Here is a 25,668-nt window from a genome sequence, read left to right on the forward strand (position 1 = left end):
GTAGCAGCTTCACATGTCTGTCTATCTGTGGCACAAGGAAGAAAAATTATCAACATATCGCAATAATATTCACTTAATTTCCCATAAAACATTTGTCTATTCTTTTCATACTCTGGCTGTTTCTGGCAGTGGATAGGAGTGTGTCACTTCCACTATCAGCTCTTTACTCTTTTAGTATATACCATAGTTAAGGTGATGATAACAGACAAAACAATAAATTCACATAATATTGTATAAAACGTAGTCACAAATGACACAAACTATCTCCAAAAGTGATTACTCACAATGCAGCTGCTTCTAAATAGATACTTAAGATGTTCAGGGCAGTACAATGCTTCACCTGCCCTTAGGACACTGTCAGCAGTTACAGAATAGGGCTTTTGCATACCTTATTTTTACATTTAACCATGGGTTAACCCTTTTCGTCCAAATCATTATCTTTGTTTCCACTGCAAGATTTATTACCCCTTGTAAACAGTGTCTTATCATGGAAGCAGCTGCGTTGGCTCTCCCCAAACTTGTCAGACCTGTAGTACTACATGTCCCATCAGACTTATTTATACAATCCCAAGTAAATTCAGTTCTCTACAACTTCTAAACACTCCAGAATTACAAACAATTCATTAAATGCTCAAAATATATATATCAGCAGAGAAGGCAGAAGCTTTAAATAAGGGATCAAATCTATCTCCCGATCACCATGACAAAAATTTATACACAAAAAAAAACACATTACAGAGCAGATATGTGAGTGACTTCTAATTTACTTAGTCAGATGTCTAGCACCTTGTAGCAAACAATGTCGCAGAAACACCACTTTAGTTTTGCAGAACTGCAATTTATCTTTACCTGCGTGTACATGTTACCTTGTGGGAAGATAGTTCACATGTATTGCAATGCCTACCCCTATGGTGCCTAATCCCATATCAGAAGGATCATCTGAATAACAATGACCAATAACAATGTACATGTATGAGTATCAGATAAAACTTTTTCACACAATAAATCCTGATTATTAACATTCATGGATTTATAGTATAAACCCATAACCAATATTTATATTACAAGTATAAAGCCCATGTGATATACTTGATACACACAAGCACTAATAAACACTGAGTACATAGTACATGTACATGGTATATCAAGTACATCTCATATTCACCAAAACACACATATATGTATTCAACAATCGAAAGAACTTTTGCCTCCCTTTCATATCTACTTGTCACCACCCTCTGTGGGGTTATCAGCAATCAATATCTTCATCTGCTCTCTGTAGAGACTGAAAATGAAACAATACAGGCATGGACAAACAGAACATGTACACATAGCAGACACATGTAACATGTACATATAACTGACACACATATGGGTCCATTTACTTCTCTGAACCTTTAATACAAACATGCAAACTTCACACTGGAGCTCCAGACAAAACAAATGTCCATTAAATCATAAAGAGCTTGTCAAATTTTTATATATTTTGTACAGTGATATCAATTATTGTCTCAGGATGGCCATATCTTATTCTTCTTTTCCTACAAATGATCACAGTTAGTTATAATCCCTGCACAGCTAAATATTGAGGAGAAAACAAACCAAAACATGTAAGCAGATGCCTTCCTCTTCAATTTGTATATTACTGTAAAATAAACATAATAATGATTATCTCAAATGTATGCCATTAATCCAATTCTAAAGCCATTAAATATGATTTAAGCAGACAGCCAATACTGATACCAACATTACATATTAATATTTTTGTGCAATTTTTGAATATTTCCATGGCAAACCCCACTCTTCTAATTGCCACAGATGTTCAGAATCTCTTAAAAGTCTGGCAGTTGGCCCTTAAGGCAAACCTCAAATATAGTTTATACCACTGTAAAACATCACAATACTCTTACACAAGGCTTAAAAGTCAAATACTGGCATTGCTAAAAACAGCTTACACTATACAGTTACGAATTATTAAACCATATATTCATAATTTTCCATACATTAAACCAGTGGTGTTACAATCTATCACTTGTAGCTGACAACTTAGTTTTGTTTCATCCTCTCCCCCTCCCCCTTCTTGCTAAATTCTCCCAAAGCATGTATACTGCATACCTCTGCTGTAGATAAGAGGGACACTGTAGCTAGAGAGCCTGACCTTCATTGTGAGTTGTCCTGACCCTGAGTAGGGGCAGGTTTTCTACAATTGTCCCTTCGTTTGTGGCACCAACAATCCCTGGCCAGATGTCCCGATTTTCCACAATTAAAACACTTTCGAGTTCCCTTCCGCCCTTGTTGCCTAGGGCGGGTGCCTTGTTGGCCTTGATTACTTGGATTATCCAGTTTTAAGGTATCCGGATTAGTGTAATTTTTCACTGTAGCTGCTGCCTTTTTCTTTCTCACATTTACATCAAACCCAACAGCCTTGGCATACAAGTCATCTGGATTTGTGCATCTCAAATCTGGGTTGCAGCTTATTTATTTTTTTGCTTAGTGCTCAAGGCAAAACCTCTTTCGGTTTCCACAGACTAAACTTCTGTCTGTGTCCTTATTCCAAACACCCCTGAATCTTTGCACGTACTTGCTCTTTTGCTCTAACTAAGGATGGAGAATGACTCACCCTTCTGTGCTGCCCTATACACTTTATAACAGATGTAGCAACCAAATGACAGCATGGACAGTATACAAAGAATGAGGTATAACGTTTCCCACCCCCCCTAGAGACAGGTTCCTCCGCAACGGCCTCATCATCCCCGGAGCTGAAGGCCTCACCGGCTGATGACATAGCCGGGGCCGTAGTAGGATCAGCAACAGGCAGAGTGGCGAAGTCCCGGCCTCTGACCCTGCCACGAAAAGCAGGGCACCCGCAACGGATAGGTCCTGGAGAAGATCCTGGGTCTTCTTCTTCCTGAAGCAAGGCCAGCTGGAGGGAGGCAGGAGCAGATCTCTTGGAATGCCGTGGTCTGCATACACCCTGGAGACTGGAAGCAACGGAGGTCGCTGTTGGGGGAGGAGCAACACTGCAGGAGGGTTGGGGGGCAAGAACATGCGCACTGTAGCAGAGGTGGATGCATTACCTGGAGGGTCCCGAGGAGGGCTCCGGCGGTGTTGCTTGGGAGAAGCTGAAGGGCTCAAGCGCTGTGGAGGCTGGGAGGGCCGGGCCCTAACCCTGAGCGCAGCAGGCACAACCCTGGCATCGGAAGGAGCTGCAGGGGACGGAGGAGGCTGCAACACCATGAATGGAGGCAAGTCGATGGATAGAGTCCTGAAGAAACGCATCAACAGAGATGCTGGCCATTTTCAGGTAAGGCAGACGGAGTTGTATGCGAAAGATCTTGCTTCAGGGCAGGAACAGGGAAGATAGGGAGAGAGGAGGGATATGTATATCCCCCAGGGGGGGTCATGGCACAGTTGCCACCTGCAGACCGGACCATGAACTGTAAACAACTAATCAGGAGTTAACCCCTAACGTGCTGCAGAGCAGGCTCGTGCATGACTAAGGAATCCGTCATGACGGGACTGCGCTTATTTCATTCAGCAACGGCCCTCCCTTTAGTGTGATAGGATGATACAACACAACACGTTACAGGACACAGACACAATGACAATGGGAATAGCGGTTTATTTCATCCACACACATGGCACTATTATACTACATGTAACCTCTTATGGCTGATATGTAATAACATGGGATAGGAAGAAGACCTCATACAAGACAAGTCCGTGTCAGACGGATCACACAACAAGTCTGTCTTGGGGCTGATGACATCACACAGATGATCTCCTCGTTGTCACACACTTTGTGTCTTGGTCTATGGGAGGAGGTTACAGGATAAAACACATGGAGCTTATTACACAGATGGGGCTGGAGGATCTAGGGGTGGCCATACTGTAGTCTGTGACGTCATGGCCGTCTGCTGTAGGGACATCAGTGTCCTCCTCTATGTAATATACAGGATCTGAGTGTATCATACAGTTATACAGGCCAGGGGTTGTGTAATATGGAGGTTTTATCCCCTATAGACAGCGCTGGGTCCTAGGTCTGTGCCCATGATGTCAGGATATCCATCACCAAACCATGACCCCAGTCACATCACCAGTATACCCATCATGTGTCACATCAGGGGCAAGGACTTACTGTAATACAATTTGACATGTGGGCGGAGCTTACATTGTATGTAATATGTAAATGAGTGATATTACCCATAATGCACCAGGAGACGCTCCTAATACTGGAGCTGTGAAGAAGTATTCACCATAATGTCCTGTTATCTGCTCCGCACATACACATCTGGCCTCTGGTTTATTTAGTAATATATCTTCATATTTGGTTTGTGTCTTTCCAGGTTTCTTATTTCTTCCTTCTCCTCTTCAGACAATCTATTGCCCCACAGACTAGAACATAAAACAGACAGCGCAGTATTAGTGACTTTGTATTGTGAGGATTTTCTCCTGACCTCAGATTAGTCAGTGACTAGATCTGCTGAGGATGAATCTGTACAATGTTACCAGGGGCTGGTGATGGGCTATAGGGGATACATGTACATAGTCAGCACTGCAGGACAGGTAATATACAGGACACGACCACCAGAGCGACGCTGTAACAGCAGATGATCTATCAGGTGAGTATAAGCCATGTTATTACCATATTATATGATATTGTTCCCTGCTGTGCAGCCATTTCTATCATTTCTAGACAACCTTTTTCTGAGGCTTTTGTTAGTATCTTGTGATATTATGATGATTGGTCTTCAAGACAAATTGGGATCTTTAAATAAATGGGGGATAAGTTGTGTGTGGAGACATCTGAATGGCAAACCGAGCAGTGTATGGCAGAGCTAAGACAGCGGGATAGCAGAGTGTGACCAGTGGTAGTGTAGAAATATGGTGTCCAGCCCAGTATTGGCGCTGGAGTGTACTCAACCTAAGAGGTGGCAGATCATCTGCCATTTTAACTCCCATCCTCTGGTCTCACCCACCTTGGTTGTGGCACCTGTCCCCACACATGTCTCCTCCTGTACACATCTCTTATACTCACTGTAATTCCTGTATCCTGCAGGCTGGACTGGACAGAGCGGCCATCAAGTCACTGAAGTGAGGACCGGACAGACGGTTATTATACAGCACAAGTCTCTTCAGGGACTGGTTATTCCTTATTACAGAGGACAACTGGGTGCAGGAAGTGTCTGGTAGATAAATACCATGTAAACTGTAAGAATAAGGACAGTATCACACAGGATAGGATTAGATACACAGCTCAGTATGCAGTATCACACAGGATAGGATTAGATACACAGCTCAGTATACAGTATCACACAGGATAGGATTAGATACACAGCTCAGTATACAGTATCACACAGGATAGGATTAGATACACAGCTCAGTATACAGTATCACACAGGATAGGATTAGATACACAGCTCAGTATACAGTATCACACAGGATAGGATTAGATACACAGCTCAGTATACAGTGTCACACAGGATAGGATTAGATACACAGCTCAGTATACAGTATCACACAGGATAGGATTAGATACACAGCTCAGTATACAGTATCACACAGGATAGGATTAGATACACAGCTCAGTATACAGTATCACAGGATAGGATTAGATACACAGCTCAGTATACAGTATCACACAGGATAGGATTAGATACACAGCTCAGTATACAGTATCACACAGGATAGGATTAGATACACAGCTCAGTATACAGTATCACACAGGATAGGATTAGATACACAGCTCAGTATACAGTATCACACAGGATAGGATTAGATACACAGCTCAGTATACAGTATCACACAGGATAGGATTAGATACACAGCTCAGTATACAGTATCACACAGGATAGGATTAGATACACAGCTCAGTATACAGTATCACACAGGATAGGATTAGATACACAGCTCAGTATACATTATCATTCATGATAGGATTGGATACACAGCTCAGTATACCGTATCACACGGGATAGGATTAGATACACAGCTCAGTATACCGTATCACACGGGATAGGATTAGATACACAGCTCAGTATACAGTATCACACGGGATAGGATTAGATACACAGCTCAGTATACAGTATCACACGGGATAGGATTAGATACACAGCTCAGTATACAGTATCACACGGGATAGGATTAGATACACAGCTCAGTATACAGTATCACACGGGATAGGATTAGATACACAGCTCAGTATACAGTATCACACAGGATAGGATTAGATACACAGCTCAGTATACAGTATCACACAGGATAGGATTAGATACACAGCTCAGTATACAGTATCACACAGGATAGGATTAGATACACAGCTCAGTATACATTATCATTCATGATAGGATTGGATACACAGTGCAGCATACAGTATCGCACATGACAGGAATATACAGCCGTGGCCATTGTATTGTGTCTATTTGTACCACACTAAGCATGGAGAACAGAAAGAGAAAAAGAGAACTGTCTGAGGAGTTGAGAGCCAAAATGGTGGAAAAATATCAACGATCTCAAGATTACAAGTCCATCTCCAGAGATCTTGATGTTCCTTTGTGTGGCCCTGAGCAAAATTAAAAGTGGGCACCCAAATGCTGATATATGAGGGTAGTTTGAAAAGTTTCCAACCTCCACATGTAGATGGCAACAATCGTCAACCAAAGTTGGGGAATGTGTTCACGCATGTGTTAGAATGTACTTACAAAAATTTCAGCCATTTTGCACCAGTGGTTTTTCTTTGAGTCGTAGTGAGTCGATGCAAGTGATTTTGTGAAAATGGATAAAATTGAATATCGAGCTGTCATTAGATATTTGTTTTTGAAAGGCAATATGCCTTTGCGAATTAAAGACGAGTTGGACGCTGTGTACGGGGACTCTGCACCATCATGTGCCATCGTCAAATTTTGGGCAGCTGAATTTAAACGTGGCCGTACCAGCTTGGTTGACGACGAACGTTCGGGACGGCCAAAAACTGCAACCACGAACAAAAACATTACTCAAGTGCACCAAATGGTGTTAGACAACCATCAAATTAATGTTAGAGAGATAGCAGAGGGTATGAGCATATCGAAAGAAAGTGCTTGCCACATATTGATGGAAATTTTAGGAATGAGAAAGCTGACGGCGCGCTGGGTGCCGCTATTGCTCACTCTGGACCAAAAACGTGTTCGGATGAACATTTGCAAAGCTCTGTTGGTGCAATTTAGGCGCAATAAATCAGAGTTTTGATGCCGATCAATTACTGTGGATGAAACTTGGAGACACCATTACACCCCAGAAACAAAAACACAGTCAAAACAGTGGACTGCGAATCAGCTCCAAAATGAAGAAAATTCGGCTCCAAAATAGGCAAAGACAGTTCCTTCAGCTGGGAAAGTGATGGCAACTGTTTTCTGGGATAGTCATGGAGTTCTCTTCATAGATTTTCTTGAAAAAGGAAAAACTATTACAGGAGCATACTACGCGACATTAGTAGACAAACTGAAAGTGGAAATTGAGGAAAAATGGCCCCATTTGCAGAACAAGAAAATTCTGTTTCATCAGGACAATGCAGCCAGTGCTATGGCGAAAATCCATAAACTGCCAGATCTAGCGCCAAGCTACTTTTTTTTTTGTTCCCTTGCTAAAAGTTGAGCTCGTAGGACAGAAATTTTCATCAAATGAAGTAGTCATCACTTTCCTGAACAACTATTTTGAAGAGAAAGATACCAACTTTTTTTTGACGGGTTAAAGAGATGAGATCATCGATGAGAGAAGTGTATATAAGGAGATTATGTTGAAAAATAAAAATAAATTTGATGAAAAAAATGTCTTATTTCTTGGTTAGGTCGGAAACTTTTCAGACTAGCCTCATACAAACAACACTATCATCTTCTAGTGACGATATGACCACCTTTGTATCGCCTAATAGATTTTTGCACCCACTCATCAGTTATTATAACACCTCCTTATAAATAATATTACACCCTTATCAGTAACAGCTCTATAAATGTTAGTCACTGCTTATAAATAGTGCCCTGTATCAGTAATATTCCCTCTTATCTGTAGTAGTTCTCCTTTATCAGTAACAGTCGCCCTTATTAATAATATCTCTCTCATATATTATAATTACCATTATAAATAATAGTCCCCATTATCACTAATAGCTCCCTTTATAAATAAGTCCACTTGACAATTATAATCCCCTGTATAAATAATCCCCCTCTTATAATAATAGTTCCCCCTTATAATAGATGCCTTATATATAATAGTTCCCCCTTATAATCGATGCCTTATGTATAAGAATTTGCCCTTTTTAGAAGCCTTTTATAAATAGCTCCTCCCTGATAAATAATAGCCCATCTTATAATAATAGTTCACTCTAATAGTAGCCACTATTAGGGGCATCAAGGGGTCCCCATAATAGAGTATGTTGTAGAGTTCCAAATTAAATATCAGGCCTGGAGAAGTTACACACATACACAGCTGATGGTGTATCAAGTGAGTTCTAATTTAATGGTGTGAAAAAGGTAGTTTAAATACAATACAGACAAAAGCAGGTTGGACTATTCTAATAACATGATTGGTTGTAGAGTTATAACATAAACCTGGCACATGACTATTGGCTGAGGCCTAATGTAATCTGCATCTCATTATTACTTTCCAAACTGGGATGGACTTTCTCATAAAACAAAGAAGAATTTAATATATTTATGTGTGAACTGACATCTCACACTATTTCTAAATGTATATATCATGGCAAGAGAGATAAGATGACATGCTGGCGCCAGACTACTCCAGCCTTGGAGATAATGAATAATAGGCTTCAGAAACTCTGTGTCTACACACTCAAAGTGACCTCCATATACCATACATCATCAAAAGATGAAGCCCTTGAGCAAAACAGAGAGATACGGATTCATAGTCCATTCATTAACATTCCATACTCCTAACGCTGGGTTCACACCTGCATGCCAGAAGACGGAAACCATAGAACGGGTCCCGCCGTGAGCGGCGGTGAGCGTTTTAGGCTCTCCGCCGCGAAACTGGATTTTTTTTTATCCGGACACAGAGTACTGCATGTCCGACTCTGTGTCCGGATTATAAAACCCGGTTTCGCGGCGGAGAGCATAAAACGCTCACCGCCACTCACGGCCGGACAACTCTCTCACCCATTCAAATGAATGGGTGAGAGAGACTCCTGCAGGTTTCCGTCTCCTGCCTCTGTTTTAGGCAGGAAACGAAAACCTGCAGTACGGAGAGGGCGACGCAGATGTGAACGAGCCCTTATAACCTAAAGGGGTCTCTTGGACTCTACAGAGATAAAAGACATACTTATACAGTTTTTATATGAAAGGTTACAAGATGGCTGACAAAATACAAAGATGGAGGATTTGACTCTAACACCACTGTATATATACTTTCCCTTTATAATAGCCCCCCTTATATTTACAGTGGGGAGAAAAGCCACCAATTGTGCAAGTTCTCCCACTTACAAAGATGAGGGAGAACTTGCACAATTGGTGGCTGACTAAATACTTTTTTTTACCCCACTGTAACAGTTCCCCCTTATATATAGTAGCCTGCCCTTTTATATAATAGCTACTCCATTATATATACAGTGTTGGCCAAAAGTATTGGCACCCCTGCAATTCTGTCAGATAATACTCTGTTTCTTCCAGAAAATGATTGCAAGCACAAATTCCTTGGTAATATTATTAGAGATGAGCGAACACTGTTCGGATCAGCCAATCCGAACAGCACGCTCCCATAGAAATGAATGGAAACACCTTTCCATTCATTTCTATGGGAGCGTGCTGTTCGGAACGGCTGTTCCGAACAGTGTTCGCTCATCTCTAATTATTATCTTCATTTAATTTGTCTTCAATGGAAAACCACAAAAAGAATTGTCAAAAAGCCAATTTGGATATAATTCCACACCAAACATAAAAAGGAGGTGGACAAAAGTATTGGCACTGTTTGAAAAATCATTTGATGCTTCTCTAATTTGTGTAATTAACAGCACCTGTTACTTACCTGAGGCACCTAACAGGTGGTGGCAATAACTAAATCACACTTGCAGCCAGTTGAAATGGATTAAAGTTGACTCCACCCTCTGTCCTGTGTCCTTGTGTGACCACATTGAGCATGTAGAAAAGAAAGAAGATCAAAGAACTGTCTGAGGACTTGAGAAGCAAAATTGTGAGGAAGCATGAGCAATCTCAAGGCTACAAGTCCATCTCCAAAGCCTTGAATGTTCCTGTGTCTACCGTGCGCAGAGTCATCAAGAAGTGTAAAGCCCATGGCACTGTGGCCAATCTCCCTAGATGTGGACACAAAAGAAACATTGACCAGAGATTTCACCGCAAGATTGTGCGGATGGCGGATAAAGAACCTCGACTAACATCCAAACAAGTCCAAGCTGCCCTGCAGTCCCGAGGGTACAACAGTGTCACCCCGTACTATCCGTCAGCGTCTGAATGAGAAGGGACTGTATGGTAGGAGACCCAGGAAGACCCCACTTCTTACCCAGAGACATAAGCCAGGCTGGAGTTTACCAAAACTTACCTGAGAAAGCCAAAACCATTCTGGAAGAATGTTCTCTGGTCAGATGAGACAAAAGTAGGAAAAGGCATTAACATAGAGTTTACAGGAAAAAAAAAAAAAAAAGCCTTCAAAGAAAAGAAGACGGTCCCTACAGTCAGACATGGCGGAGGTCCCTGATGGTTTGGGGTTGCTTTGCTGCCTCTGGCACTGGACTGCTTGACCGTGTGCATGGCATTATGAAGTCTGAAGACGATCAACACATTGTGCAGCATCATGTAGGGCCCAGTGTGAGAAAGCGGGGTCTCCCTCAGAGGTCAGGGCTCTTCCAGCAGGACAAGGACCCAAAACACACTTCAGGTCAGCACTAGAAAATGGTGGTGAGAGAAAGCCCTGGAGACTTGTAAAGTGGCAGCAATGAGTCCAGCCCTGAATCCCATAGAACACCTGTGGGGGAGGAGGAGAGATCTCTTGGTGGCAGTTTGGAGAAGGCCCCCTTCACATCTCAGGGGGGACCGCGAGCAGGAGCCAAAGAAGAAGGGTCTAAGATTCCATCAGAGCCTTGTAAGAAACTCATTGCTGGTTAGTGGAAGCGGTTGTGCACAGTTATTGTGTCTAAAGGTTGTGCTACCAAGTATTAGGCTGAGGGCGCCAATACTTCTGTCCGCACCAGTTTTGGAGTTTTGTGTAAAATGGTCAATGATGTGACTTTTTTTCATTCTCTTTTGTGTTTTTTCATTGCAAGCAAAATAAATGAAGATATTACCAAAGAGTTTGTGCTTGTAATCATTATCTGGGGGACACCGAGGATTATCTGACAGAATTGCAGGGGGGCCAATACTTTTGGCCAACACTGTAATAGCACCCTCTTATATAATTGTTTCCCTTATACAGTATCGGACTGAAGGGCCTAAAGCCCACCAGAAGAACTTGCTCTGGGGCCCCACCCAACAGCCTTCTTCTAATAGCCTACACCAGGGGTACTCTCAGCATGCATATTTGCTCTCTTGTTCTTGAAACTCCCAAAAAAGTGAATGAAGCATGTTGGGAGTTGAAGTTTCACTGCAGCTGGAGTACCAAAGGTTGCTGAACGCTGGCCTACACCACGGCTCCTTTACTGAAGTACGTTCCCAGTATAGTCATCCCTTCTAGTACTACACATGTGTGTAAGAATATAGTTGAGGGGATATCGTCACTGCATAGGGAGAGACCACCATTTAGGTGTGTGGAGTCGTATTAAGCCATGAGCGCTCCACTGTGCAAAGGAACATGTGAAGAATCTGCAAATCTGATTTCCATGATGCAATTAGGATGCCAGTGCCTCCGGCATGCACACCAATAGAGGGCGCTCACTGAGAATGTGCAAGTCTATTTACCATGATGTAATTAGGAAGACAGAGCCTCAGTCAAGCAAACCAATAGAGGGTGCTCCCTTTAACATCATGCCGACCTTCTCAGAGGTCTTTGTTTGCAATGATGTTGGGATTTTACCAGGTAGTCTCTCAGCCAAGGACAGCTGTTTCGATGTTATTGCATCTCATCAGCTTGGCACAGAGAAGACTGACCTGGCAGAGGTGAGAGGCTTAGACAGGGTTGAGGAGACATCCTCACTCCATAGGGAGAGACGATATCCCCTATGGAGTGACAATATCCCCATAACCCTGTCTAAGCCTCTCACCTCTGCCAGGTCAGTCCTCTCTGCGTCAAGCTGAAGAGATGCAATAACATATCCATATACTTACCTGTAGATTAGATTGGAAGAGCCTATTGCGGTGTTTGCGGACATTTCTGGATGCCGTTCACTCCTGTAATGTAAATAACCGCGACTAGGAACTAGAGGTTACCTAGGACGCTTGTGCGTTGTGTGGATGGAGTCTTCGGCTCTGCCCTAGGGGCGGGTCATGACTACGTGTCATCCTGGCAGTGTTTCCCAGTGATTGGGCACACCTCCGATGACGCAAAACCTATGGGAGGTGTCCGGGGTCTATATTAACCTGGATGTAGTGTATTGCCGATGCGGCTTTATATCACAAGCCGACCGGCATTACATGCACATGATGTTGCTCCTACCTTAACGGGAGATGAATGAATATAGCTCCCGGCTATGAATGTTAGGTCCGATATAGCCTCTGATGAACTGGATAAATGAAAAAACCAGGGGAAACGCGTCAGGCTAATTCTATGGGGCCGTTATCTATGTGTGTTTTTGAGTGATTGTGTCAAAGTTAGTGATTGTCAGTCTTAGTGATGGGGGCAGCAATCTTGCCCTCCAGTCTAGCGGTAGTGAGAATTCCACTACTGTGTGTGTATGCATGAGTTTAAATCTGTCTGGGGCTTGACTATATTCGGGTATTGCCTTTTAGTCCCTGAACGTTTGGTGTGTTATATCTACCCACAGATAGAGACAGTTGCACCTGATTAATAGTGGGTGTGTTGCAGCTAATAATAGTGGGGATCTTTACTGCCACAGTTAGGTTCTATATACACCCTCTTTGTCGCCCTAATAACTAGCATACACATTGAGGCTGACACTGATTATCACTTTTTTAGCCTCCTTTCTACTATATCTCGATTTTTGAGTATTAGTATCCCCTCTTTCCTGAGGGATCTTTTATGATATAGTAAATAAAAGTTATATTTTAATGTACCTATTCACTATTTTTTTATTTCCTCTGTACAATCTGCTTCAAAGTGGACCACATGCAATATGATCTGTGCCACAGGATGGGTGCCCACAGAGAGCTCTCTGAGTGCCACCTCTGGCACCCGTACCTTAGGTTCGTCATCACCATGCTATACTCACTTTATATCCTCTATCCTGCAGGCTGGACTGGACAGAGCGGCCATCAAGTCACTGAAGTGAGGACCGGAAAGATGGTTACCAGACAGGTCAAGTCTCTTCAGGGACTGGTTATTGCTTATTACAGAGGCCAACTGGGTGCAGGAAGTGTCTGGGAGATCATTACCAGCCAAACTGTAAGAATAAGAAGATAAGATGTGAGAGATGTATCAGCAGACTGTATCACACATGATAGGATTAGATACACACTTCAATAAAGACATCACATATGAAGGTGCAGACAGTGCACAGGTGCACACATGCATACCTTCCAACCGTCCCAGATTCTGCGGGACAGTCCCAGATTCAGGGTCATGTCCCACAGTCCCGATTGATGGGAGGTATGTCCCGAATTCAACTCATCTGCATCCGGAGAGAATACAAATGAGTTGAATATAGTGGTGAAGCAGGACCAGACAGCCCCCAACAACACTGAGTCCCTGCCTGCTCGGCCGTGTCTAGATGGAGGTGCTTCGGGTAGGGGTGGGTCCTCTCCAAGGAGGGCGGGGTCTCTTCCATCACAGCGCCGTACTCTAAAGAGGAAGAACAGAAAGCAGTGACAACTGTCTCAGGAGACTGCATATTGGAGAAGGCTGAGGGGAGGGGGTGATGTATTTACATGGCACTGCATGTTGAGAGGCTGAAAAGAGAGATGTTTTACATGGGACTGTATCCTGGAGGGTCTAGGGTACCGTTTGGTAGAAGGATGGACGTTATCCACATAATCTGGTCTCTCAGCCTCTCACTTCTACCAAATCAGTTCTCTCTAGGCTGCGCATTCTTCAAAGCCCAGCTAGACTCAGGAACATCCTTCGGCAATGGGCAGAGATCGGTAATGGCACTGATATCTCTTGCCTTGGGTCACATAACGGGAAAGTCGACAGTGTGCTGAATTCAGCGCACTGTCGGCTTTCTAGTGGTATGTAAAACCGCATGTGCCCGAGGACATGAAAGGTCCTCTTTTATGATTGAGTTGTAGCAGCTGTACAGGATAGAACGTTCTTGCATGACCCCATACCATACACAGAGTAATGGGGCTTGCCATCGGTTCAGTTGCACTCTCCTCCAGATGTTGCAGACTTTAGAACATATTCAGAAGGCTTGCTGGCCTGAATACCTGCCAGAGTTAATGTGGGCATATAACAACAGAGTCCATAGCACCACTGGCTACTCTCCCCACATACTTATATTTGGGAGAGCAGGACAAGAGATCATATGCTCAATCCCATGAAACCCCCACCAAGGAATGCTTCCGCCTGGGCCCAAGAGCAATGTTGTTGATTGAGGGCCATACACAAGGTTGTGGCAGACCGTCTGAGACAAGTGGTGCACCCCAACTCAAGGCCAGTTAAGAGAGATGTGTATGCCCCCGGTAACCGTGTAATAGTTAAGCCCAAACAGCCTTCTGGAAAGTTGGGGGTGAAGTGGGAAGCAGTAGCATAGGTGGTAAAGAGGAGGGTGGATCCAGACATCCCTGTGTATGAAGTAGAACCCATAGGGACAGGGGGACAATCGAGGAACCTGCACTATAATATGTTGAGGTGATATAATTTTGAGGATACAGTGGCAGAAGAGGGGGGATTCACTCCTGTACCATCGAGAATAGAAGTCCAATTTGATGATTATTGGTGGGCTGTTCCTGTCCCTGTAGCTACAGAAAATCCATCTGAGGTAATCTTGCCTCCTCGGGAGACAGTTACACAAGATGCAACTCCTGCAACAGACAATGTGTCTGACCTGACTCATGCCCAAACTCTATGCAGGACGACTAGGTCCAATTTAGGTGTACCCCCACAGGGCTATGCATAAGACGAGTTTGCGTGGGGAGGTATGCTAAGGACGTCAACCTCTAATGGGGTGGCATGTGAGAGGCAGGCAAATACACCACACTTGCCCATGTTTGACAACCTGTATATCCTGAATGAGTACTGTTGTATATAGTTGCACAATGTATGCTGATTACATTATATTGTATGGACTAACTCACGCTGTATTACCCTTTCATCACAAGATGCCACTGTTTCCCCCTGCTGTTCCTCCCCAGACTTTGTTAGAGACTTATTGAGATGCTGGGATAGAATCTGTCACCATCTGTGCTTGAGAATTTTTTGACAGTACCAAAAACAGCGCTGCGTGAACAGCGAGATGACCTCCCATCTAAGGTGAGGAGTGTAGAAGAGATCACGCAGGAGAGTGCCCCTGGGGAGCGACAAAAGCCAGGCCTTGTGAGGCGCTACATTGGGAACGGGAAATTAATGTATGGCAGTTGTAGGCAGGCAGAGGGAAAGGTTGTGGAGGGAAGATACTTCCCATTAAGATGGCTCCTCTTTATGTAATGTACTGAAATCCATGTCCAGGCTTTGGCTTTGATTGTAGACCTGGGCTCAAAGCTCTACTCCTGGGTTTGGTTAGAGCCAAACTGGAAGCATTATACCTGTTCAGATAGGAGGGTGTGTGTCGCTCTCCTTCCGGCTGCTGATGGTGGAACTTGAGCACCAAACACTGTGACTGTGTGGAGAACCAAAAGTGGAGACATAGTGTCCAGTTGGTGAGACTGTGGAATTGTTTTTCACCGAGACTGCTTTGTGCTGTTAGTGTCCTCTGCCACTTGGGTGAATTAAGCCATATTGACAGACTGATAGAGAGATTTAATAAAACCCAAAAGGTAATGCTAAAAAAAAGCTGTTAGAAAAGATGGGAAAGATTGGGATTGCCTGTTACCATATTTGCTATTTTCTATTAGTGAAGTTACTGAGGACGCTACAGGGTTCTCCCCATTTGAGCTGTTATATGGTAGACATCACCATGGTCTCTTAGACCTTGCTAAAGACACATAGGAATCGGAGACCACACCCTATCGCAGTGTTATTGAACATGTGGAAAACATGCAGGAGAGAATCTCCAAGATAATGCCCATAGAAAAAGAACATTTACAGAAGGCGCAGGAAATGCAAAAGAGTGTATATAATCGCTCTGCTAGAATAAGAGTGTTCACTTCTGGGAACCGGGTCTTAATACTTGTGCCCACCATAGAAAGCAAGTTCCTGGCTAAGTGGCAGGGCCCTTTTGAGATCCTGGAAAGGGTTGGAGAGGTAAATGACAAGGTGCACCAACCAGGGAAAAGGAAACCCATACAGATTTAACATGTAAATCTGATTAAACCCTGGAGAGAAAGGGAGTCTTTGGCTGCTCTAACCTGCCCATCCACAGTTGTCAAGTCAGAACACCACAAAGTGGGAATAGCAGAGACTCTGTCCACCTCTCAAAAACAGGAAACAAAAGAATTCTTGCAACACAACCAGGAAATGTTTTCTGGTTTACCAGGGTGTACCACTGTGATTGAGCATGAGATCATTACAGAACCACATGTAAAAGTAAAACCCTATATTATACCTGAGGCCCGTAGGAAGATTGTTTAAGAAGAGGTGCAGAGGATGTTATCTCTGGGAGTAATTGAAATGTCAAAGAGTGACTGGTCTAGGCCGATTGTACTGGTTCCTAAACCTAATGGGATTTGGCATTTTTGTAACGATTTCAGAGAGCTTAATGAGATTTCAAAAGTGGATGCCTACCATATGCCAAGGGTAGATGAACTCATAGGTTGGGTCCAGCCAGATATACAACGACCTTAGACCTTACAAAAGGGTATTGGCAGATATCACTGGATAAAGATGCCAGGGAGAAAACTGAGTTTTCAATCCCTGACGGTTGTTTCCAATATGTCAGGATGCCATTTGGTTCGAAGGGAGGTCCTTCCAAAGGGCAATGGATACCATCCTTGCCCCACACAAAGATTGCGCAGCCTATTTAGACAACATTGTTATTTTCAGTCTAGACTGGAGCAGCCATTTGAATAAGGTTCAGGCTGTTTTGGATTCTCTTAAGAAAGCGGGGTTTACGGCTAACCCAGAAAAATGTGCCATAGGCATGGAGCAGGCGAGGTATTTGGGCTATGTGGTAGGGAGGGGCTTGATTAAACCCCAAAATAATAAAGTAGATGCCATACAAAGCTGGCCTCGCCCACTCACAAAAAAAACAGGTAAGAACCTTTTTAGGAATTGTGGTGTATTACTGGCGATTTGTGCCCAATTTTGCTAGTATGGCAGCACCTTTATCCGACCTCACTAAGGGAAGAAAGTCGGTGATGGTCCAGTGGTCACCTGATGCAGAGAAGGCTTTTCAGAGCCTTAAAACATCCCTTTGTAGACAACCTGTCTTAATAGCACCAGACTTCGCAAAAGATTTTATAGTACAGACGCCTCAGAGGTCGGCTTAGCAGCTGTATTGTCACAAGAGGTCAATGGGGAGGCACATCCAGTGATGTATTTAAGCCGGAAAACAAATTCTGCCGAGAGGAACTATTCTCTCGTAGAAAAAGAGTGTCTAGCGGTTAAGTGAGCCTTGGACTCACTAAGATATTATCTCTTAGGCAGAAGATTTAGGCTAATCTCTGATCATGCTCCACTAAAGTGGATGAGTAAAAATAAGGGGAATAATGCGAGAGTGACAGGCTGGGTTTGGATGTTGCAAGACTTTGACTTTATAGTCAAACATAGACCTGGGAGGGCTCATATAAATGGATGACTTATCTAGCACACATTGTTTTTCTTCTAAAGGTGCCCAGCCCTACGACTTTGGGCAGAGGGGGAGGATATGTAGGCAGGCAGAGGGAAAGGTTGAGGTGGCTCCTCTCCACTATATAATGGACTAGAATCCATGTCCAGGTTTTGGGTTTGATTATAGACCTGGGCTCAAAGCTCTACTCCTAGCTTTGGTTAGAGCCAAACTAGAAGCCTTAACCCTGTCCAGACAGGAGGGTGTTGCTCACTCATCTTCCAGCTGCTGACGGTGGAACCTGAGCAGCAAACACTGTGACTGTGTGAAGAACTAAAAGTGGAGACAAAGTGTAAACCTGGTGAGCCTGTGGGACTTTTTCACAGAGACTGCTTTGTGCTGTTATTGTCCTCTGCTACTTGGCTGAATTAAGCCGTATTGTTGGAGTTGCCTTTTTGCTGATGGAAGCTATTTTGTGCTTGATATTTGTGAACTTTGTAAACTCCACCCAATAAAAGCATGAGTATGAATTTGCAGAAAGCCTCTATGCCTGGTAACCAGTCCCTCAGGGTCCTGAAGTTACACAGTCTAGAGGCAATGCCGCACACAGTAGAATAGATCCTGCATCAAAAACAGCTATTTCAGCTGATAAGGTCCATGACCCGGGTCGATCAGCTTGAGCTCAAGTCCGCCACACGCCACTGGTCTACAACGTACACACAACAATAGCTAGCTTTGGCGCCAAAGTGTAGGATTAGGGTGTTATCACTTGCTATTGACACTCAGTTGAACTTGTTGCTATCAGTTAAGACGTCTTCAGTTAATTATTTGCATTAAGGACTCTGGACTCTTCACCTCTTGCAATCTAATCCTGTGCATTTATGAAATATTACCAAGTTCATCAAGTTGCCTAACTCTGCTTGCTCAGGACGGTATTCTGATATTCACTAAGGGGGAACAAGGAGGCCTAAGTTTAGGGTTTTTTATAAGTTTTTTTAGCCCCAATGCTGCATCACCGGTAACAAAACACTTCCTTCTTTATCAGTGATATTAATCGGTAATTGGAGCGGCTATCCTTGTCGGGCCCATCAGTAGGCAAACTATATTGAGGTAGTTTGGACATATAGAGCCTATCAGGTTATGTAGCACTAGGGTCTGGGCTATCCAGTCAAGTGTATATAAAATTCTGTGCTTTTAACTAAACTGGTATTGGGTCATCCTTTTCGCCTATGACTTCGCTGCATTTTGGGGAGCCCGCCTCTGTCACAGCTTATATATGGATGGCTGCTGAACCACAGTCTTAGTGTTGGCATGCACATCTGTACAGTCCAGATAGGAACTGCACGGGATATCCAAAGCAACTAGACTAGATAGTAAACTGATCTGAACTGAGACTTCAACAGTCGTCACTGAGACAAAAGTCTCCTTCAACCCTGCTAGGGCTGTACCAAGGGGTAGGTTTGAAACACAGAGGAGAACTACATGGAAAACAATGAGAGAAAAACTGCAAACAATGACATAGAACACAGAGAACAGGACATACCAACATAACCCAGATGCATAAAAGACAAACAGTTAAAGGGAGTTTATCGTTACATTTAGGCAAATTTCCCTAAAAGCATGTTAGAATAGCTTTTAGAAAGGCATGTCTCTTCATGTGACGAAATCCTTTTCTTATTATTATTCACTGCGTTAGCAGCAGCACTTCTCACTACAGCGCATGCTTGGGATTTGCATGCGCTATAGTGAGAAGTGCTGCTAACACATTGAAGAATAACAAGAAAAGGATACTCCCTTTAAAGCAGTAGCACTCTGGGATGCTGTATACTCACTTTAATTCCTCTATCCTGCAGTCTGGACTGGACAGAACGTCCATTAATTCATTGAAGTGAGGACCGGACAGATTATTAATAGACAGGTCAAGTATCTTCATGGACTGGTTATTCCTTATTACAGAGGCCAACTGGGTGCAGGAAGTGTCTGGTAGATCATTACTACCCAAACTGTAAGGATAAGAAGAAGAAACGTAGTGTTAAGAGTAAAAATCCTCCATCTTTGTATTTCGTCAGCCATCTTGTAACCTTTCACACATAAACTGTATGTTATGTTATTAGAATAGTCCAACCTGCTTTTGTCTGTATTGTATTTAAACTACTTTTGTGCACCATTAAATTAGAATTCACTTGATACACCATCAGCTGTGCGTGTGTGACTTCTCCAGGCCTGATAATGGGCATGATTTCTTCAGGCCTGATGTTTAATTTGGAACTCAGCAACATACTCTATTATGGGAACTCCTTGATGTCCCTAACAGAACCTGGCAGCCCTAACGTGGGGCATCGATAATCGTTCAATGTGCAGCCGATAGTGTACTGATCCACTCACCAACCGATTTGGAGATGGGCGCGGAGGACCTCAGATGAATAAAACAGCGCTGTAGGTAAGCCCTTTCTTGCCAAATAACTAATCTGAGTAACTACCTGTGATCCTGTGTGTCGGTGAGTGAGGTTAGTGCTGCATATGTTATAACAATCGATGCCATTTTATATAGTGCGGAAGAACCTAAAGAGTACGTTGTCTGTAGTGGGGTAGGAAACGTTATACCTCATTCTTTGTCTACTGTCCATGCTGTCATTTGGTTGCTACTTCTGCCATAGAGTGTATAAAGCGGCACAGAAGGAAGAGTTATTCTTCAATCCTTAATTCCTAGAGTTGCGAGAGTAGAAGTACTGAGTGATTGAAAAGTTCTTGTTTTGGACACTAAGGACTGAGTAGAATCTGAGTAGGTACGTGCAAAGATTCAGGGGTGTTCGATAGAGGGACACAGACAGAAAGTTTAGTCTGTGGAAACCAAATGAGGGTTTTGCCCTGAGCACTACGCCAGAACATGCACATCAAGTAGAAGTGCAAAGATTCAGGGGTGTCTCGATAGGGGGACACTAAGCCAGAACATGCACATTAGAGATTAGTTCAATGAAAACAGAGTGACTGTTTGGGAGGTCCCACTAAGAGAAGTCAAAAGTGACCCTCTATTGTCTTAATTGCCCTAGAGGAGTGGGAAGCTCACGGCTGACTGGCCATCAGCTAGTATGGGGAAGGGACCCTCTGAGGTAGGGTACACCCCATATGAACTAATAGGAATGGGAGAGAGAGAAGAAGATGCCGCTCAAGGAAGGAAAAAAAAAATTAAAAGAGCAGGAGTTACCAATGGAGATTAGACAGGACAGATACAGGGATAGAGGGAAACCGGGAAGTGTTTTAATTGTGGAAACCAGGGACACTTGGCTAGAGATTGCTGGTGTTCTAAGCGAAGGACAAAGGCTTTGAGTGTAAGGAAATGTATAGTGAGCACCCATTCACAGTCCAGCTAAAGGGTTAATGTGCTCGGCACATAGCATTGTGTTGTTAGTTTGTTGGTTTGTGCTATGTAAGTGGAAACATGATATGCAAATTGGTGAGATGAAGGCATCTACTTACATGCTTTGGTTTGTTTTCTGTGTGGGGATTATAACTAACTCTGTGATTATTTGTAGGAAATGAAGATTAAGATTTGGTCATCCTGAGACAATAACTGATATCACTGTACAAAATATATGAAATATTTTAATTCAGACAAGTTCTTTTTGATTTAATTGACATTTGTTTTGTTCTGTCTGGAGCTCCAGTGTGAAGTTTGCATATTTGTATGGAAAGTTCAGAGAAGTGAATGGGCCCATATGTGTGTCAGTTGTATGTACATGTGTCTGCTATGTCTACATGTTCTGTTTGTCCATGCCTATATTGTTACATTTTCAGTCTACACAGCGAGCAGATGAAGATATTGACTGCTGATAACCCCACAGAGGGTGGTGACAAGTAGATATGAAAGGGAGGCAAAAAAGTTCTTTCCATTGTTGAATAATTATATGTGTGTTCTGGTGAATATGAGATGTACTTGATATACCATGTACATGTACTATGTACTCAGTGTTTATTGGTGCTTGTGTGTATCAAGTATATCACATGGGCTTTATACTTGTAATATAAATATTGGTTATGGGTTTATACTATAAATCCATGAATGTTAACAATCGGGATTTATTGTGTGAAAAAGTTATTCAGATGTTCCTTCTGATATGGGATTAGGCACCATAGGGGTAGGCAATTCATGTGAGGTATCTTGCCACAAGGGGCACAGAGCGCCCCTAACATGTACACACAGATAAAGATAAATTGCAGTTCTACAAAATTAAAGTGGTGTTTCTGGGTCATTGTTTACTACAAGGTGCTAGATAGCTGACTAAGTAAATCAGAAGTCACTCACATATCTGCTCTGTAACGGTGATCAGGGGATAGATTTGATCCCTTATTTAAGGCTTCTGCCTTCTCTGCTGATATATTTTGAGCATTTACTTACCTCAATGAATTTCTGGAATGTTTAGAAGTTTTAGAGAACTGACTTTACTTAGGATTGTATAAATAAGTTGCTGGGATATGTAGTACTACAGCTATGACAAGTGGTGGGAAGAGCCAGTGCAGCTGCTTCCAGGATAAGACACTGTTCACAAGGGGTAATAAATCTTGCAGTGGAAACAAAGATAACAATGGCTGGACATCTCAGACTGCAGTGTGTCTTATCTATGTCTTCTAATGTAAGCTTTGCATTGTGCGTTGCACTACAAGTCCTTTCTAACCTGTTAACAATAGTTTTAGGGGTGGAGTAAGGAGAGTCAGATAACTGAAAATTATTTTATTTTTGCTGATTTGGTTATGTAAATGATGAATCTATTGTTAACTCTGATAAGAGTTATTTTATTTTAGTTGAGTCTCGATTTGGGAATGATGGTGGATTCTGCACCAGATATGTCATGGTCACTGAATATGAGGTAAACCAAGGGTAAAAGCACAAGTAGAACCATTATAGAACTGTATGGGTCTCAGCTCATGAAGCTGAACTAGAAGCCATCACTGAGACAGGGTACAATGTCTGAGGGTAGGTGTTTGATATAGTAGGACTATGGTCCAATCTGGAGAGCGAGAGCTTTCTGTAGGGTTAATGTTAAGCCTAAAAGGATTTCCAGGCTGTTCAGGTAGTGATGGAGACCCTGCTGCTGCTCCCCACACAGGTGGGTATAGTCAAAAGTCAGGACACACACCAAGGCTGATACAAGAGAAAGTAGAGGTAACGTGTGGGCAGATACTGCCACTAACCCAGCTGCAGAAGCCTAGGGGATATGCCTTACTGATAAGTGGTCACTATACTAGACCCAAACCCCCTTTTAGCTGTCTTTTCAGGTTTTACAACACTGAGTCACCAAAAACGGTCCACGACTAAAAGAGGATGTACAAGTCCTGATGTCCGGTGGTAAGAGGGTATTTTTACTGAGGGCATTGTCCCTACTGATGGCATAAGCAGCTTATTCCTAAGTGACTGTTAGAAGTAGCCAAGTGTGACCTGGTGAGCGGGGGATGGGCGGCTGCAGGATTTAGCATCACTAAGCATGTGGTAAGTGCAAAGTAGGCCAGAAAGTGAAAAGTTTCTCAGAGCCATGCCCAGAGCCCTTGTACCCGTTCCAGAGATTGCAGGTTAACTATATGCCATTACTAGGTGAGACGGTATAAGTACGTGCTTGTGTGTATAGTTATCTATCTGCAGGAAAGTCTGAGGCATATCTGGTGAAGAAAGCTACCACAAACGGGGCTGCAGATAGACAGCTACTGAAGAAGTAGTGTGTCACTTGTATTGGTATTTTCTGTAAGGTACCCTCCTAAGAGAAGAATTGGCTTTAGCCCATGTCAAACTTTCTTTGGGTCAGCCCCTGGGTTAGGGTTGTATTCTTAGCCATTCCTACAGATGTGGTACAGTGTACTGGCTGACTATGTGATGTCTTGGCAAAAACATTTGACTAATGTAAAGTTTTGAGTTTTCTCCTCCCTCTCAGAGTTTAAGTTAGTGGGCGGGACCTATTCATTTGAGCCAAGAGATTGATGGTGTTAAAGAGACACGTGAGAAAAACCATGGAGCCAAGATTTGATGGTCTCTTCCAAGTGCTGCTGACTACCAGTACTTCTGTGAAACGTGAAGGAAAGCCTAGTTGTATCCATGCTTCACATTACAAGGAAGTCTCTACACACAGCAATGAAGATTCTCCTGATGTTACTGCTACAGATGGTCCTGATGATAAGCCTGCATAGAACATTTAACAATAAAGTGGGACAATAAGTTTCTTGAACATCATATGATCTTGATCGAAGATCTGAATGTGTCAGATTGTAGGATATGTACTCATAGTCCCATATTAGCCTCAGTCATGTCATATATAGCTGTTTCCTTGACACAAGAGGAAATGTTTGAAGTATATAGTTAAGAAGATACCACCTCATATTATAGGAACGATACATAGTATAAACAAGTAAATATCAGGAAGTTGTAGTAATAATCTTATGTTCATTTTGTTTGTGTAATACAAAGCATATACAAAAGGATGAGCAGACCAAAATATAAAAGGCCAGAACTATGATTGAGATTAGGTTGGAATACAGGAACATATGAGGGGAATCTGGTAAAGTCCGGCAGTAGACATTAGGTCACTGAAGTACCTAAATATGAATTCCTGTATTCAACCATCTCAAAATGGGGGAATGTTAAGAGTAAAAATCCTCCATCTTTGTATTTCGTCAGTCATCTTGTAACCTTTCACACATAAACTGTATAAGTAAGTCGCAGCTGGCTATTTGTATATCTCTTATCTCCATGGTATATGGAGGTCACTGAGAGTCATTTAGCACCAACATGACATCTTATCCATTTTTTCATGATATATACTGTGGGGGAGGTAGGCTCAGCGGTAGCAGCAGCGGACTCAGACAGTCAGAGACAGACACCAAAATCAGTTTAAACAGGGTTTTAGCCCTGTGTGTTTATTTTGCAAAAAGGTGTTGGCAAACAAAAACAGGCCTTTACTTCAGGCAAAAACAGAAACATAAATACCTGCCCGGCTAGGCGACTAACTACACAGATGCACTCTGTCTATACGTATGGCTTGCTTCGACCACACGGACAAAACAAATGAACAAGAAAACAAGCTGTGGAGCACCCACTGGTCTCACCAGTTTTCAGTTTGGATGGACAGGACCTGGCTCCACCACTCTCCCCCAGGAACTGCCCAGGAAAGAAGTTTTGAGAGGCTTTATAGGCCTGTGATTAGGCCTAACTGTTCCCACCTGTGCACACAAGCTCCTTCCTGCAGTAGGATGAGAAGAGGTTAACCTGCTAGATGCCTTGCTACAGCTATATGAAGCCCTCACTCACCACACATATGAGAGGACTCTGGGGGAGATATAGCGTCCTTCCAGGACTTTTCCTGTCACTTTCTTACAATACATATAGACATAGTGTGACATGTTAGTTCACACATAAATATTTTGAAACTTTCTTTGTTTAAGGACAAAGTCCATCCCAGTTTGGAAGTAATAATGAGATGCAGATTACATCAGGCCTCAGCCAATAGTCATGTGGCAGGATTATCTTATAACTCTACAACCAATCATGATATGCCAACCATGTTATTAGAATAGTCCAACCTGCTTTTGTCTGTATTGTATTTAAACTACCTTTGTGCACCATTAAATTAGAACTCACTTGATACACCATCAGCTGTGTGTGTGTGACTTCTCCAGGCCTGATAATGGGCATGATTTCTTCAGGCCTGATATTTAATTTGGAACTCAGCAACATACTCTATTATGAGGACCCCTTGATGTCCCTAACAGTA

General features: G+C 42.9%; 1 protein-coding gene across 1 annotated transcript in view; it reads right to left on the bottom strand.

The window, feature by feature from the left end:
- Positions 1 to 3,569: 3,569 nt before the first annotated feature.
- The window catches only part of LOC142187873 (NACHT, LRR and PYD domains-containing protein 3-like), a 51,356-nt gene continuing 29,257 nt past the window's right edge, over positions 3,570 to 25,668 (bottom strand). The window contains exons 7-10 of the mRNA XM_075261681.1: positions 19,747 to 19,917; positions 13,325 to 13,495; positions 5,039 to 5,209; positions 3,570 to 4,395 (exon numbers count right to left, since the gene is read on the bottom strand). Coding sequence (XP_075117782.1) covers positions 4,308 to 4,395; positions 5,039 to 5,209; positions 13,325 to 13,495; positions 19,747 to 19,917 — 601 coding nt within the window. The 3' untranslated portion in view covers positions 3,570 to 4,307. The remainder of the gene's footprint in view (positions 4,396 to 5,038; positions 5,210 to 13,324; positions 13,496 to 19,746; positions 19,918 to 25,668) is intronic.

The sequence above is a fragment of the Leptodactylus fuscus genome, unplaced genomic scaffold (assembly GCF_031893055.1).
Source record: "Leptodactylus fuscus isolate aLepFus1 unplaced genomic scaffold, aLepFus1.hap2 HAP2_SCAFFOLD_268, whole genome shotgun sequence".
NCBI lineage: Eukaryota > Metazoa > Chordata > Amphibia > Anura > Leptodactylidae > Leptodactylus > Leptodactylus fuscus.